The sequence below is a fragment of the Microplitis demolitor genome, chromosome 7 (assembly GCF_026212275.2).
Source record: "Microplitis demolitor isolate Queensland-Clemson2020A chromosome 7, iyMicDemo2.1a, whole genome shotgun sequence".
Classification (NCBI taxonomy): Eukaryota; Metazoa; Arthropoda; class Insecta; order Hymenoptera; family Braconidae; genus Microplitis; species Microplitis demolitor.
Window position 1 is genome coordinate 15,056,552 of NC_068551.1, and position 17,287 is coordinate 15,073,838.

At 29.9% G+C, this 17,287-nt stretch overlaps 2 protein-coding genes across 2 annotated transcripts; one reads left to right on the top strand and one right to left on the bottom strand.

Annotated features, from left to right (window-relative positions):
- Window positions 1-1,635: 1,635 nt before the first annotated feature.
- On the top strand, window positions 1,636-5,089 carry LOC103568985 (uncharacterized). Its single transcript, XM_014441343.2, has 3 exons — window positions 1,636-1,678; window positions 3,461-3,467; window positions 3,757-5,089. The coding sequence occupies exons 1-3, from the start codon at window positions 1,636-1,638 to the stop codon at window positions 5,087-5,089; spliced, it is 1,383 nt and encodes a 460-aa protein (XP_014296829.2).
- A 1,866-nt stretch (window positions 5,090-6,955) lies between these two features.
- On the bottom strand, window positions 6,956-11,622 carry LOC103568960 (eukaryotic translation initiation factor 3 subunit B). Its single transcript, XM_008546014.2, has 3 exons — window positions 11,077-11,622; window positions 10,683-10,878; window positions 6,956-8,976 (listed from the first exon to the last, which is right to left on the bottom strand). The coding sequence occupies exons 1-3, from the start codon at window positions 11,207-11,209 to the stop codon at window positions 7,206-7,208; spliced, it is 2,100 nt and encodes a 699-aa protein (XP_008544236.1). The 5' UTR covers window positions 11,210-11,622; the 3' UTR covers window positions 6,956-7,205.
- Between the last annotated feature and the right edge of the window lie 5,665 nt (window positions 11,623-17,287).

Genomic DNA, 17,287 nt, shown 5'->3' on the forward strand with positions numbered 1-17,287 from the left:
GATAGGCTATGGACATTCATTTAAAGTAAAAGATATTTTATAAATTTGGTTTTCTTTATTCAAAGGTTTGCGTCTGGAAAACTGTCTTTACTCAAGAGCCTCAAGAATAACAATATCCTTAAAACTAACTTATTTTCTAAAACTATTTTACAGTAAAGTCTAATAACGTCTCCTAATTTTTTAACTTCCCGCTATGAAAATTTAAAATTTAAAAAAAAAGGGAAGCTATTGGTTTCGGTCCGATCTTTGAAAATCGAGTTTGCATCAGAGGTCGACCTTTTGAAGTCCTACGAAACTATTTTGACAATTTTCAGACAGACGTCTGTCCGTGTGACTGTGTGTAAACTTTTTTTGTCCTACGATGTCTTTGAAACTGATCAACTGATTTGAATGTACTTTGCAGCAATCGAAAAGGCTCGTCAAGGCTGAAAGCTTATTCAATTTTGAAATCGATCGATCAAGTAGTTTCTTAGTTAGGGGAGGGTGGTGCAGGCTCCCCCCCCCCCCCTAAGTCGATTATTACTTTTTGTAGCTTTCAACCATCAGATCACTTTACTTTTGTCCTATTTCGAACAAATTTAGAGTCATTTTGCCGAAACTCTGAAAATTTCTTTTTTTTTTTTTGGCAAAGAAACCACCCTCCTAAAAATGATAATTTTTTTTTTTTAATTGTTTTTGTTGTTAAGAATGTATTTCTTCCTCTTGACCAATATTTTTAGTGTTATATTAAGGTACCGGCGGGTAATAAGGCCTATAGGCTTTAGCTAAGGGAGATTTTGAATATAATTATCGAAATGTATCATCAATCTTTATTTCAATACATTAGCCATAAAATGTAATGAAAGGTAATTTTTGCCATAAACAAACAAAAAATTATACTTTTACAAAAACCATACGAATAGATCTTATTTTACTACAGTAGGGTTATAAGGCTTACGGGTTAAACAAACTGGAATAGTTTAACTATACTTAATAAAATTGATATTAGAGATGAATCATCACTTAAATTTAGCAACAATACTTTTTAAGAATCAGAAGATTAGATTGTTTTGCTCAACAGCACTTAAAATAATCAGTATCCTTTTTAAGAGTCAGAAGACTAGATTGTTTTTTATAATTTTTTCTGTCCTACGACAGCCTATGATGGATGATGAAATATAGAAGACAGGGAACGTGGTATCGGGACTCTATAAATTTGTCGTAACATCTCTATATAAGACCCTTCTACTTGAGTAGCCTTTAGCGGAGGCGGTTATTTTAAATATCATTTCTGTCACTTAAGCTTTATTACCCGACAGGCTTTACTACCCGCGGGTACCTTACAGTACTAACATTTTTTTTTTTTAAATGAAATGGGAGGTTGACACCTTTTCTCTTTCGCACTGGAGTGAATGAGCAGAACTGTCCTTGTTACACTTGTACAGTGAATGCAGGCACTGTCCAAATTTTTCTCGCGAACGAATAAAAATTTCTTAAAAGTAGACCGCAGATTGCTAGATTAGAGAATAGCGCATCTTGGTATTGTAACGAAAGTGAAATTGGTTTTGAATTTCTTCTCTTTTAGAAAGAAAAAAAAATTCGTTGCAACTTGTTCATTCAGTATCACTGGTGTGCCAGGTCGAGATGGCATAGAAAATGATATGGATGGATTCGAATCGTAAAACATTAAGCATTTATGGTAAGACTCATTAGGTTGATCACAAGGATTGAGCTAAAATAACAACTTATAAATGTAACATCTTTAAATAGAAATTGTAAATATGAAATTGAATAAAGTGTTAGAGATTTTTGTCTTGTTTCTTTTCATTATGTACAGATGTTATTTCCAATTTCATTGAAGAAGGAGAGAAGGAAATCATTCCTAGTTCTTCAAGGAGGAAAGGACGAAGTTACTGTTGCAATCTTGAACTTGTTCAAATTCTTATTAAGGTTCGATCCATTCAAAGGAGAAGGGCCACTTTTAAATTTTATTTATTTTGACTCGTTGAACAGGGAAATTAGAATGACGTGTATCAATTAACTTCTTAGCAGAAAATTTTTTGAAATCATTAGTTTATTAAATCATAGACTATTATAATTATTTTTTCATTATTTTTGCATTAGCTTACAGTTGTTTTTTGACTATGGTGTTTTTTTCTCCGTAGCGTGACAGATATATCGGTGAAAAGATCGGTGTTAAAAATGGACTCAACTTAATACCGCGAGGTGTTAAAACCAAATAATATCGGTGTAGGCAGTGTAATTTGGTGGTGTTGAAATACCGGTGTAAAAGCGGGGTAAACTGCGTCTGTGCAGAGTATTAATTTTGGAAAACTTACTCTCTAAAAATGAATTAATGAAATTCTCGCGAACCAGTGGATAGTCACTATTTCTACAGCTATAAGTATACCACTAATTCAACCAGTGATATACTTATAGCTGGTTCCCAGTGAATATTCACTAATTTGAAGTGAATTTCACTGATTCATTTTTATAGAGTATAAAACACAAAAAATGTCAGTTTTTCATGAAAATGAATAATAATTATTTTCATTATAACTGTGATGTTTTTCATAACAAAAAGCATGTTTCAAAGATAATAAATTAACAATTTGATAACTAGATTCTTTACTTTCAACAATTTCGTTTGCACACAGACTCGATTTTCTACACCGAAAAATATTTCAACACCGGGAAATTTTTTTAACACCGGTAAAGAATATTTACACCGGCGGTGGTGTTATTTTAACACCGTTTTCGGTGCTGAAACTTAACACTGAAAACTTTACCTTCTACACCGCCTGGATTTACCCTGGTTTTTTTTACAGTCTATGAAATTAAATAAAATAGACTGTGATTTTAGTTTTCATGGCATTTTTGACTAAGAAGTTAAAAGTAATGTAAAAATAAAGTATATAAATAATTTAATTTATAGTGTTAAATAAAATCGGCGTAAGTTCGCACTTTTCCGAGGTTAAGATAATCGGTGTGTGTTGAAAAAAGATTGGTTTTATTTACTCCGCTGAAAAATATACTCCCTATTTACTTCGTATATGGAATGATTTTTTCTAAAACTCCGAAACTCCGAGTGGTGGAGTGAATCCGGATTTAAATAAAATTCGTAATTATTCCCAATTTTTTACAGTGCATTATCTTCTACTTTGATTATTAAAAAACAATTATTAATACAATATACTGCCCGGGACATTAAATGATTGACATTTATATATGTATACAGCAACTCTCGAAATACAACTACATCAAGTCTCCCGTCCAAAATAAGCTTTGTACTCGTTTGGTCCAATTGTGTTACTTATAGGCGCTAGAATAATTCTAGCTTTTCATAAAACTATTAGTACTACCGTGATCACTCGCATTCAGCTCCCAAAGCGTAAAGTTATCACGTCGTTCAATTATAAAATTTCTCTATTAATTAAATCGCTAAAATAAAATATTTTAAAATTCTAAAAATATTTAATAGTGCTAAGGTAATTAAGTATTTATATTCATTAATTTTTTAAATTAATAATACAAAATATAAGTACAATATTAAATAATTATTTAATTATATAACTAGTGAATAATTTGTTAATATTGTTGTAGAATGGGTCGTAATAAAAAGAAAAATAAAAAAATAAATTCGTCAGAAGAAAATATAATAACAAATAAAATAAAAAATGAATTAAATTTGAGTAATGATATAAATAATAAATTATCATTATCATCACCATCATCAACTTCATCATCAGGAATTTCAATTTTAAATATTTATGAAAGATTAAATTTACCATTAAAACCATCCGGAGTTGATTTATCAATTGACAGTGATGATGAAGAAACACTCGAGTTTCATATAAGACCTCGAGTATTTTATGTATGCAATTTATGTTTAGTTTGTATGAATACCTGTACAACAGGCGTTAAGTGTAATAATTGTCATATGGTTTATTATTGCACGGAAAATCATCGGAATGAGGATAAATCGAAACATAATGAATTGTGCTGTGCATTATCACGTGTATGTAAAGGTATGGAAGGTTTTTCATTGGCTAAAAGTTTACCACCAGATTTATACCGTTCATTTCGTATGAAAACAATAGATGTTGTTGAAAGATTAATTCGAAGACGTTTAGATTTATGGGAACGTGAAATATTGTTGTATCCAAAAATATGCCGTTCATGTAAAAAAATAGATGATGATTTAATTTGTTGCTATAATTGTAATATTGATTTTTATTGTATTAATCACAAAGATGAACATGATAAATGGTGTAAAGATTTTCAAGTATTTCGCAAAATATTGTGGATGCAGCATCAGCACGGCTTTGTTGATCCTGATGTACCGGTTGTATTTTATAAAGAACCACATGTCTTACCAGACAATTTTGATTTATTAATGTATCATATGTATGACAATAGTCCTATATATAGGCGGATTGATTGCTATACTTATGCGAGTTTGTCTTATATTTCAACGGTGCCATTGACATCATTATTTGCAATGCAAAAATCAATTTATAACTGGGAATTAAAAAGTGAATTTGTTATTCATATTATTGGCGCTGAATTTCAATTCGAGTGTGCGGCTTTACGTGTTTGGGAAAAATTATTCCTTCATTTTTTACCCAAGTTGAAAAAATTACATTTAGAATTTACTGGTCCGGAATTATATTTACCCCCACAATTACCGTGTGAATTATTGGGTAAAATAAAAATGTGCAGACGTTGTAAATTAGAGAAACGTAAAATTTTTATTTCGTTTAATGATAAAAAATTATATCATAATACGGATGATAAAAAACCTGCTGATTTAATTTGTTTATTCAATCCGGGATTGTATCGTGAAACCGGTTATGATGGTATTGACACATGGCCATTGACAATTAAAAAATTTTGCGGCGCTAAAGTCCCAGTTGTCATTACTTCATACACGGAATTTGAAATACCACGTGATATTGAGAGAATTAAAACAATTTGTGGTATTGAAATGCTTTTAGAGCCTCAGAGAAATCAATTTGCGGCCGTTAAACCTGATAGAAATTTTGTTAGTGATGATGTTGTCCCTTTGATGTATAAAAATTATTGTATAAGCATTGTCAAAGGTTTATAAATATAATTATAAAGTTTTTACTTAAGTTTATGATAAAATTGCTAAAAAATAATTAGTTTTTAATTAATTTACAAAAGTGTTTTCATCTTTTGTTTTTACTTAGTACAAATAATTGGATTTTTTTTTCAACTTCTCGCTATGAAAATTGAAAATTTTCAAAGAAAAGAAAGTTATTGGTTTCGGTCCGATTGTCCAAAATCGAGTTGTTATCAGATCTCGATGTTTTAAGATCCTAGAAAGCTATTTTGACCATTTGTAGACGGTAATCCGTGTGCGGGTGTATGTGTGTATATAACCTTTTTTTGTCCGACCATATCTTTGGAACGAATCAATCGATTTGAGCTTTCTTGGCAGCAATTGAAAAGGCTCATCAAGACTTAGAACTGATTACATTTTGAAGTCGATCGGTCAAGTAGTTTACAAGTTATACGAAAAAAATCTTTTTTTTTGTATAACTCATAAATTGCTTGTCCGATTTGCCTCAAAATTTCATTATTTCTAAGTCTTAAAGCTTAATAAGCTTTTTCGATTGCGCCAAGTACGCTCGAATTAGTTGAATAATTCCAAAGATATCGTCCGACAAAATTATTTATTTCAGTCAAAAATTTATAAATAATAATGTTTTCGAGCCTGCAGAGCTCGAAAGCAGCAGGAAGTTTTGGGATTGTCCTGCAGGGTCAAACGTTTTTTAGATTTTTTCTTTTTTAAATGTTTTCTTATAGCTAAGTCATTACGATGATTAATGATGTAATACATAATAAGATTGTATTAAATTTTGTAAATTGATGATTAAAACAAAAAATAATAATTATTATGAAAATGTTGATTCAATTTGATTTAAATTGTATCCTTTTGAAATAGAAATAATCAAAAAAAAAATTAATTATAAAGAAAATAAGTTTTTTTTTTTTTACTATTTATTAATATTTTGATATTGAAATTTATTAATAATGATGAAGTGAAGAAATGATATAAAATAACATAATTCGCAAGTCACGTTATGAATATAGGTTTGAATTTTATTTGTGCCACTAATTGTAATATTTTAGTAATTAAAGTAAATAAATAGGAGAATTAAATAAATAAATATCGATCTAATAAAATTAAACGCTTGGTTTATTTGTTGAGTGGATAGAGGCCAGGATACTTTCTAAAAAATTCAAAGATCACTATTTGAGACCCATGAAATTATAACTTTTTTGTTTTAACTTTCCCGCCATCAAAATTTAAAATTAAAAAAAAAAGTTATTTGGTGTAAACTAATTTTTATCGTACGATATCTTTAGAAAGATTCAATCGAGTCGATCGGCTAAGTAGCTTTTAAGTTATTAAAAAAATATAAAGTAATATTTTTTTGTTTTTATCATATAACTCGCAAACGGATGAACTGATTTGTCTCAAATTTGAATTAGATCGCAGGCTCAACAAGCATTTTCGATTGCCCCAAATTACATACAAGCTGGTTAATTAGTTTACGAAATATCGTACAACAAAAATTACTTTTTTTTATTGAATTTACTTTCTTTAGTCCAAAAATAAAATAACAGAGTAAATAGTTTTCCATTTTATTTTGTAAATTTTTTGTATTAGCAATTGAACATCATGAAATATATTTAAGACAGCAATAGATTAGTCGAAAATTTTTTTTTATTCAATTAAAATATCAATTTTATTTTCATATAGACAATGAAATAGAAATAAATTAATTTTAGTAAACAAATTGAACAGTAAGTATTTGTAATGTACAAAAAAGATGTACATGCATTTGATATAAAAAAAAGTATACAATTAATTGTATAAAAATTTTTAATTAAAAGTGATTTATTTTAAAAATAAAAAATGATATTAAAAATTTACTAAAATCTATTGATTTAAGTTTTAATTATTTTATTATAAATATTACAAAATTTTTTGATTCAACAGATTATTTTAATTATTTAAATTACAATCGCAGCTTACACTATATTAGCACAATGCCACGTGTTATTTTTAAACAAAATATCCTCGAAAAAAAATGATGTAAATTGTATTTTGAAATAATAATTAGTAGAAATAAATCGCAAGTGTTATTATTTATATTTTTGTTGAAAAGGTCAACCCACTAGGATGTTTATTACTAATCCAGTAAGATAACTTCCTCTTTAACAAAGAATTCAACAACTTCTTCTTCAACATTTTTAGTATCTGAATCAAGATTGTCAGTATCAACGTGACAACGAAGATCCATACGACGTTTCTTCTGGTTTTTCCACTCTTCACTACGCTTCTCTCGGTACTCATTGAATGCCTCCATCATAGCACGACGTTTTTCAAGTACTTCCTTGGAAGCCCGTGTCATACGCATCTTATCCTTGCTCTCAAATTGAGATGAGTATTTTTTAAGAGACTTTTTAATATCTTTTATCTGTTCAGCGGTCAATAAAGTAGGAGGACGAGGTCGCCAAAGTAATTGATTGAAGGCATTAAGATTGACACGCTTCAAAATACGACCTTGGAATGTCCAAATCCAGTAGGCATTATCCACACTTGTTTTCCAATTAGACACAGCCGTGACAACGTATCTACCAGTTGGATCCCACTCGATATCAGATACTTGATAGTGATCAGTAGTATTCATAATTGTAAAATCATTGGTATCAACAAACTCCAATGCACCTGCCATCGTTGTCATTCCAGCCAAGACGACAAATTGTCCAGCAGGTGACCAGAATAAATGATTGCACGCTCTCTTCTCTAATTTTTTTAGCAATGCTGGTTGATGTCCGCATCTAACTTCATAGAAACTCACACTCACATTCGGTACCTCGCCATGAATTATTGAAAATTTACTACCAACTGGTTCCCAAGCAAAAGCGTGAATAGGTTCTTTCATCTCAACACTATCAACTGGAATTTGTTTCTCACGCATATGGAATATTTCAAAATTGTAAGACATTCCCGTGTACTTTTGTTCTGTTTTTTCTTTTTTCTTTGAAAACCGATCAACTTTTACACACAAATAATCACCAGATTTTTGCCAAAAGATCTTGCAGTCAGCAACATTGAATAGATTTTTATTTCTTATTTCATTACGACTGGGTATTTCTAAAAGTGTTACACGAGCAGGAACATCTTTATCTTCAGGTACCCAGTAAGCAAGAACATTATCAGTTGGTGACCAACTGAAGTCACGTATTCCTACAGTTTTAATACTTTTCTTATCCAAAAGACCAAATGACGGAGTCTCGTAAACACTCAAAATATCTTCACCCATACAAGCCAAATACTTGTCATCGTGAGACCAGCGGAAGATCGGCCAAACGGATAATCCATCGGGGAAGAATGAACGTTTTTCATTTCCAGTAAGAATATCCCAGATGACAAGACGTTTTTGATCAGGACCACCATCCATTCGCGGAGTAAAAGTAACTAAATATCGCTCGCGTGGAGAAAAATCAATACATTCAACTCCAAACTGACTAAATCGCGCTATTTGCTTGAATTTAGAACCACCCCAGAGAACGACTCCACGTTCGTGGAATGTCGCCATGTAAGTTCCTAATGGTGACCATTTGAAATATGTTTCGGTCCATCGTCGACGTTCTTCGATAAGAGTTGGTTCCGGCGCTGAGTTCAACCAAACTTGTACTGACACTGCAGCACCGTTTCCTGAGAGAACTGCAAACTGATCATACGCATCAGGTTCTAATAAATTGTAATGAAGATCTTGAACTGCACTGTAAGGTTGTGGTTTTGGTGGTTCCCAATCTTTCGGTATATTTTCAAACTTCTTGAAGTCCGTAAATAAATTGACTTTGAAAGTATGCTGTTTATCAATTTTGTAGTTATTCAAAGCTTTTATTGCTGCTGCTGCGCTTAATTTATTATTGTACTCCAAGAAAATGTACCTGGAAAAATAATTCATTCATTTTTTTTTACAATCAAATACTTAAAAAATTAAATTATTTTATAAAATATTATTACAATTAAAACAATAAGTTATTAATTATTTGATTCAGCATCTTGCAAAATTTAAAATTTTAATTAGTTATTTTTGTTTAAATTAAACACAAAATTACTCAGTCCGATCAATTATTTCTTATTGTCTGAAATAAATATTTAAAAGCCGTTTGATTTAAGTATTTATTTCCAAAATAAATTTAAAAAATAATAAATTTTATCCAAAAATGTCAAATTTTAATACCAAAGAATTTACGTTTTAAATATACCAGTTATTTAAATTATTTTTACTAATACTTTAACAAAATGAAAAATCTAGTGCTTAGTAAATTATGGAGATAAAAATTCTGACTTTTTAAGGTTTTTCAGCTCCAAATTAAAAATAATTATGAAACGAAAAAGCAAATATTTTGTAAATAAACCTCAATATTAGCTATTTAATTAAAATGACTAAAATTATTATTAAAAACATCATTAAATTACGGAATTTCTAGAATTACATGTCCGCTGTTATTTTATATCTATCTATCAGAATGCCTTGAAAGAAATGTAATTTAAAACAATTCGTAATATTAAATGCCCGGAAGAATCCCTAAGTTTGTTGCAAATGCTGCAAATCGTTCGCAACCATGTAAATGTAAAGACATAAATTTACTGCCATAGTTCTAGTACTCGATCGCTCCATGTATTTAGTAAAATTTGGTCAATATAGATATACAAATACATGAATGATCGGTTACTAGTTCCCTGATCGGGTACTGGGTCTCTTTCCTGCTTAAAAATCCGATAGATTCTTATAGCTGTATGTATAAGGCCCTATACTTAACTATAGCACTTCTCATAGAACTCATTCATTCTTATAAAATCTCAATGGGAATTTATGAGAATCTATTTGATTCTATGAAATTTTCTAAACAAGGGTTACCTTATTATTAAATTTAAATCTTTTTCAATCATAGTCTGTAGTCGAAGTGACCATTATTAAGTTCTGAACAATTTCATTAAATAATTTATTTATTTATATACCAGGATAAAAAGATGTATCCATACATAAAAACTATATGCATATATTACGTATGCACCTATAGTAATGAAAAATAATCATCTGTACACAGGCCTGGCGTATAACACTTGTTTCCAAAATCGCTTTAAAGTTTGAAATTTTTTTAATATCCTTTAATTTTTGTAACTAGTGTGTGATTGAAAAACTTTTAAATTTTGAACTGTCGCAATTTAATTCCCGGATAATTTTAGAAATTTCCAGACATTTCCATGATATTTCCCGGTTGCATTAAATTCTCTGATAATTCCCGATATTCCCGGTTTGTGGTCACCCTGTTTTAAATTTACATCAAATAACATCAATAAAAAAATATTCAAAACTTGAAGATGTTTAAAATTATGTGTTAATGTTGCTGATAATTTTTAAATTTTTGAATAAATAAATCAAATGTAAGTAGAATAAAAATTGAAAAATGCGTATTTAGAGAATTTAAAAATCAATACGCGAATTTTTTAAAATTTCATTATTTTAATTCATGTATTTATTTATTTATTTAAAATTTATAACCTGTTTCATATCTGCGCATTCACACTCATAAAATTATTTATAAAAATAAACCACTGCTTTATTAATTACAAAATAAATAATTACCCTTTGGTTACTCCAGTTTCAGTTTTAGGATAGTATTTGTTAACAATAGGGCCGACTTTACCGAACAGCTTGTTAATTAGGTTATTAAGTTTTTCAAACCGGTCGGTTTCAACTTGAGGTATTCCATCGACAATAATAACTGATTCAATCCCATCAGTTTCCAAAGGTTTCTGCTCCAAAATATCCGGTAATAAATCTATTTAAAAATAAAAACAAATATTTAAATACATTACACATCAATAAAACTATACATATGTATAGTATATAAAAACGTGGCTTTAGATATAGGTTATGTCGCGTGTATCAATACTTACGTGCGGTGATATTTTATTAACCATAAATTAGAATATAAAAAAAAATTATTTAAACTTAATTTAAAAATAAATAAATTCACCTTCGTCAGCGATATCATCAACAAAATCCTCAGGATCACTAAAGTTTGGCTCGGCATCATCATTCCATTCATTGTCATTATTCAGTACTGAATCTTCAGTCTGATTTTTTTTCATGATAGCCTCTATCGCCATTTAACTATTTTTGACACGATGAAACTTTTTTAAATTTAAAGGAAAGTGAAAAATTAAATTTTTTATTATTTATCATAAAACTCAATGTTTTTTACAGAATAAATAACAATATGGGAATTATGAAAATGTATAGAAGGAATTGGAATAATGTTTAAATGTGGAGTCACAGAGTTCGACTTCGACATGGCATCGAGCATCGAGTTTTTTCTCCCCCTTAAATTTGTAAACGTCCAACACTGTGCCCAAATATCCAATCAAGCTTCTTTTGTTGACTGTTTGACATTGAAAAAAGACCGCCAAAATTCAAACCATTAACTCGGGTAAGCTTAAGATGTTGATGAAAAAATCAAAACGTGATTATTTGCTATTAACTAAATAAAGTACTTAGTAAATTGTGCAATGGATAATAACAAGATATGAAACTTAAAGAAAATTAGTCGAAGTTGTTGATAAGTTGGAATCAGTCAATAATGCAAATATTATTATTATAAATTAAATTGTATATATACTTTATTTTTGCATTACCTTAAATTTACAAGATCATAAATGTTATAAAAATTAAAATAACAATATATTTGTCCATGAGTTAATTAATTTTAATTATTAAGTATAATTATTTAAAAAACCATAATTTTAATTGAAAATTCCTTTTTTTTTAATAATTAATTTTTAAATACTAAACATTTCATAACAAAGCTTTAATTATCTCATGATGATCAAAAATTGATTAAGATTTTTAAAATAAAGCTGGAACTGCATTTTTAGAATTTTTAGAATTAAAGTTCAACTGAATATTTTAATTAATTACATGGAACATATATTTTTAAATAATTACATAGTATTTTTAGTGAAGAATCTTAAAATTTTTTTAATTATATGAACACATTGATATTCATGTAAAAATAATGGTTTTTATTTAATTTACATGATAATTATGCTTGAAAACCAAACAAAATTTTTAATAGTGCAGATTTTTTTGTTTTAGAAATTTCTAACGGGTACAGTTAGTAAAGTAACGTAAAAACTACAATAACTTTTTTGTGGAAAATTTATTTTCCTAGGAAATTGCGTTCACGGAAAGAAAATTATAGGAAGTATTCCTATGTATTATGGGAATGGTTCCCATAATGGTATAGGAATTGTAGTCATACTATTATAGGAATGGTTCTTATATATTATAGGAACCATTCTTATACCAATATGGGAAATATTCCTATAATATTATGGGAACCATTCCTATAATATTATAGGAATGGTTCATATAATATCATAAAATTTTTTTTTTTTTCAAAATAGTGTAGAAATTTTCCTCATGATGTGGAGCGTCTCAAATAAAGCTTCTTCGTCGGTAAATTTGTATTGAAACACTAAATTAAGCTTAAGACTACTCTTACTATGCAGAGATAACTTTCATGCACCAATAAATGAAAAATATTCAAGTTTATAATCAAAAATATAATAAACTGTGAGTGTACATAACAATTTTTATTGTTTCATTAAGTACATTAATTTTTCAAATTAATATTTTCATAATATTATGGGAACCATTCCTATATTATTATAGAAACCATTCCTATAAATTATAGGAACCTTTCCCATAATTTTCTTTCCGTGTTACTAATTCCAAAAGTAATTACATTTTTATACGTAATTTTGGCTTTACACGCTGAAACAAAAGTGGTAATACTTGCCATCTTAACGAAGTAACTATTCCTATCCTTACATTTTAATGATTCTCATTCTTTTATGTGAACTATTACTATCGAAGATGGTAAGCATTCATATCTAGATAGTAACCATTCCTATCCGTGATGATAATCAGTACTATTTTAGAAGGTAAAATTAAAATAATTTAGAGCGATTATAAAGCACCCTCAGCGCTTTCGCGCTTGAAGTGTGCAATTTTTTAGACATAAGAAATATTACGATCTAGATGGTAACTATTACTATAGGCAATAGTAATTATAGATATCCGAGAAAAGAATAGTTAACATAAACGCATCATAATGATTATCACATACACGATGGTAATCATTCCCTATCGCAAAATGGCAATAGTTAGCATTTTTTTTCAGCGTGTAAGAAACCTTCTAAAGCCAAAAGAGCATGGGATTTTTTTTCATAGATAGTTTTTTTTTTATAAGTAATCGTTTAATAAACTTTGTAACGGAAAAATTTAAACTCAATACTAAATATATAACTAAATTCACTAATATAGTACTCACATACTCGAATTAAATAAATTCAGGGACTTAAAACAAAATCGAATCACGTTACACTTCGCCCACCGATCAACTCTCTCATCTCCTCCAAACCCCGATGGGCTCCAGCCGACTTTTATTTCCTCGGTGTCGGCAACCAGCCGAAACGTACTTGTAAATTTAAAACTTAAAACCTAAATCTTTTGGGGATGAGAGACGTGAGAGGTGGTAGTGGCAAGTCCCGGTGTGCTCAGTATGCTAGGTAGGAGGGCGGCAACATCTTAGTCGCTCTTTTGTGATTACCACTTCACCTCGAAAGCTAAGCTTGGACCTAGTCGTCATCACTGCTCGGGAGGAACGCTACTTTGGTCATTATCCACGACACAGCTAGACATCCTTCATAAAATCCACACTCCATCCCATATGTCCTTCCAAACTCACAGCGAACCTTACACGTATTCCTGCTCTTATATGCTCTATACACTCGGCTCTCCATCTGCAACACCTATCTTCACACACGTACTAGCTATGTATCTCTTACTTACAGATACTCACACTTACTAAGCCTCCAACTATCTGACTTCGGCAATGTAACGTCAGAAACTCCTTAGAGACAGGCTCGCCTGACAATTCTTTCGGTGTTTGCAGACGAGTACATTGCCGAGTACACAACGACTCCGTGATCCTCGACTACACAATAAACGAAATAATTTATATTTCAATATATTACGGCCATACGACCGTAACCCAAACAAAAAAAAAATTATTTTTGCCTTAAAGGCGCGGTACAGAATCCCCAAACACGTGGGATTGAATCCTGAGGTTTGTGATACTTAGCGGTAATCTTATCGGTTAGAGACAGCCCGTTGGACCTGAAGTTCTCCTGGAACTGGTATCAACCCGGCTTTTATCTTAACGGAAAAATGGGTGAGGTATAAATAAACACAAATTATATACAATATATAAGAGTTTTATTTATAATTCTCCTCTTTACGGAACTTTCCAATCGGATCAACTCCGACTTCAACGTGGCCGTTTCCACACTTTCTCGAAAACACAGTGTTCTACTCGTTTGTTGTAGGGGCCTCAACGAATCCACCGAACGCGACACTCGGGGCAGTCAGCCATGGTCTTCTTGGTCCGTCAACACCCGTAGCAAAAGTTCCGACGGGGCTGTGGGCACCCAGCGTACTGATGTCCCTTGACTCTGCAGTTCCAACATACTGGATGCAAATGAGTCGGAATTGGCACCTTGCGCCTCTTGTTACCTTCCCGGTGCGGTGATCTTACGTTTGCGCTTTTCCGCAGTGTTCTTCTTCCGCGTTTGTATCTCCCCTATCTAGAGTATCTCGAGGCCTAGTATAGCTCCTCTTTTTACATTTTTCAGCTAAATACAAAATATGATACAAATGCTTAACAAGCTGTAGCCAATATTTAAACTGTCTTGTTTATATATTAACGAATAAAGAAAACAAAAATAATATATGATAGTAAAAATAGCCAGACTGCCGAAAATTTGTAGGATTTATAAACTATATCACAAATTAATAAATTAAACTATTGAAATAAGCATATAAAGATTTCGAGAACTTTATGGTATGGAATTTTTAAAACGGCTTAATACTAATGTTCAATGAGGTTATTTATTTAATTTAAAGTTAATAGCTTTAAAACCACACACGCAACAATTAACTGTAGGAATGTAGCAGCCAAGCAAGGATTTTTTTTTTTTTATAAATACTGGCAATATGAATGTTCTCTTACTTTTAATCTGTATGTATATTATCTACTGATAACGTTTCCGATAAAAAATAATTTTGTGCAATTATATATATGATTCGATAAATAATCAGATCTAAAAATTGCCAAGATTTGATCATATATAATACTACATATAATCCTGCATGAACGAATGTATTCATTCATAAAATATCTGTGAAGTATTAATTTACACAGAAAAAACAGTTAACTTGAATCAAGGATATTCTTGATTCAAGAAATTTTTTTTGATCGATTCGGAAAATAAAAATTTACTTGCCCCAAGGAAACAATTATCTTCAAATTTTTATCTTGAATCAAAATTTTTTTTCTCACGTCAACATATTTTTACGCTTAAATCAAAAAATTTTCACTTGTTTCAAGAGTTTATATTTCTTAAAGTAAGAGATATTTTTTGGAGCAAGATACATTATTTTTTTGTAGCAATATTGCATTTTTTTGGTTAAAGAAAATAAAATTTCTCGGAACAAGTACTTATTCTTTTCACGCAAGTATTTTTGTATTCTCTGACCAAAACAACAAAAGTTGCTTAAGCCAAGAGAAAAAATTTCTTGAGAGAAAAGATCGATGTGGAGAGGGGGAAAATCACCGGTGCTAGGCAGTAGCAGTGGGAGTAGTTCGGTGCTCGCCACTAGATTGCGCTTACCATTTGTAGTGTGTCCCTGGTACGAAAGATATTCTAGAATTGTTAAATTCCAAATTTCAGTACGATTTTATTTGAGCACTTTGTCATTTGACCGCGCTACAAGTACCTCTTTGAATTGTACTATAGTATATCCTATAATACATCATGACTTAAATATTTAATATTAAAGTTTACTTGAAAATTTTTTGCGAAATAAAAATACAAAAAATTACGTTTCAGATAAAAAAAAAAAAAAACGAAAAGAATCAACACGTCAATCTTTTGTAGAGAGAATAAAATTTTTGATTGAGAAAAATTTAAGTCTGTATTAAAGAAGCAAACTTTAAGAGCAAGAAATTTTTTTTTCTTGGCCCAAGCAACTTTTATTTTCTCTTAAGTAATTTATTTTTCGGAGCAAGAGAATTTTTTTCTTGCGCCAAGAGATTTTTGCTTGGCTCAAGGGTTTCTTTTTTTTTAATCAAAAGACGTTTATTTTTTGGAGCAAGAAATTTTTTTTCCTTGGGGCAAGGAAAAATATCTTGGTTCAAGTAAACTTTTTTTCGTTCAAAACTTTGATTTTTTGGAGTGAGAAATTTTTTTTCTTGGGGCAAGAAAAAGTTTCTTGGTCGAAGTTAAACTTTTTTTCGATCAAAAAGTTGATTTTTTGGCCAGAGATGACTTATTTTGTCTAGCCAAGAATTTCTTTTCTTAAACCAAGAAATTTTCAATTTCGCTTCAAAAATAACTTTTTTTGGAGCAAGAGAATTTACTGTCTTGAACCAAAAAAAAGTTTTTGAATCAAGTATTATTTTTATTGAATCAAGACAGAAAATTCGGAAGACAATAATTTTCTTGAACCAAGTTAACTGTTTTTTCTGTGTAGTAATTGAATTAGAATACTTATAAAATAAAATTGATAAACGGAGGTACTCACAAAATAAAACTCGAGGGAAAGAAAAAAAAAGAAATACTGGGAATTAAGCAAGACTACCGATCAATCAAAAAAAAAAATAATTTTTAATTTAATAATAAAAGAAAAATATGCGACTTCTTCCAACTGTGGATCTCACGTTGGGCGCCAATTTGTAACGGAAAAATTTAAACTCGATACTAAATAAACTAAATTCACTAATAAAATACTCAAAAAAATTTTGAAAGCCTTGAGGGCGCATAACTTAAATTATATGTCCTTGGCTTTCAAAATTTTTTTTTTTTTCAATTTTGAGCTTTGAAAAAAGTCTCCAAAACAATTTGTAAGTCCTTTTGGAATTAGTAACGCGAATTTGTTTCAGCATATCTTCAATAGTTCGACGAATATAAACTTAAAGTTGAGTAAAAAAAAAAAAAATATGAATTAAAAATTTATTCCGGCTAAATTACGCAGTTTACATAAAAATTGATTAAAATATTCTTGTATAAAATTAAATTTCCTAAAAAATCAATTAAGTCCTTATTGTTAAATCTTTGATAGTG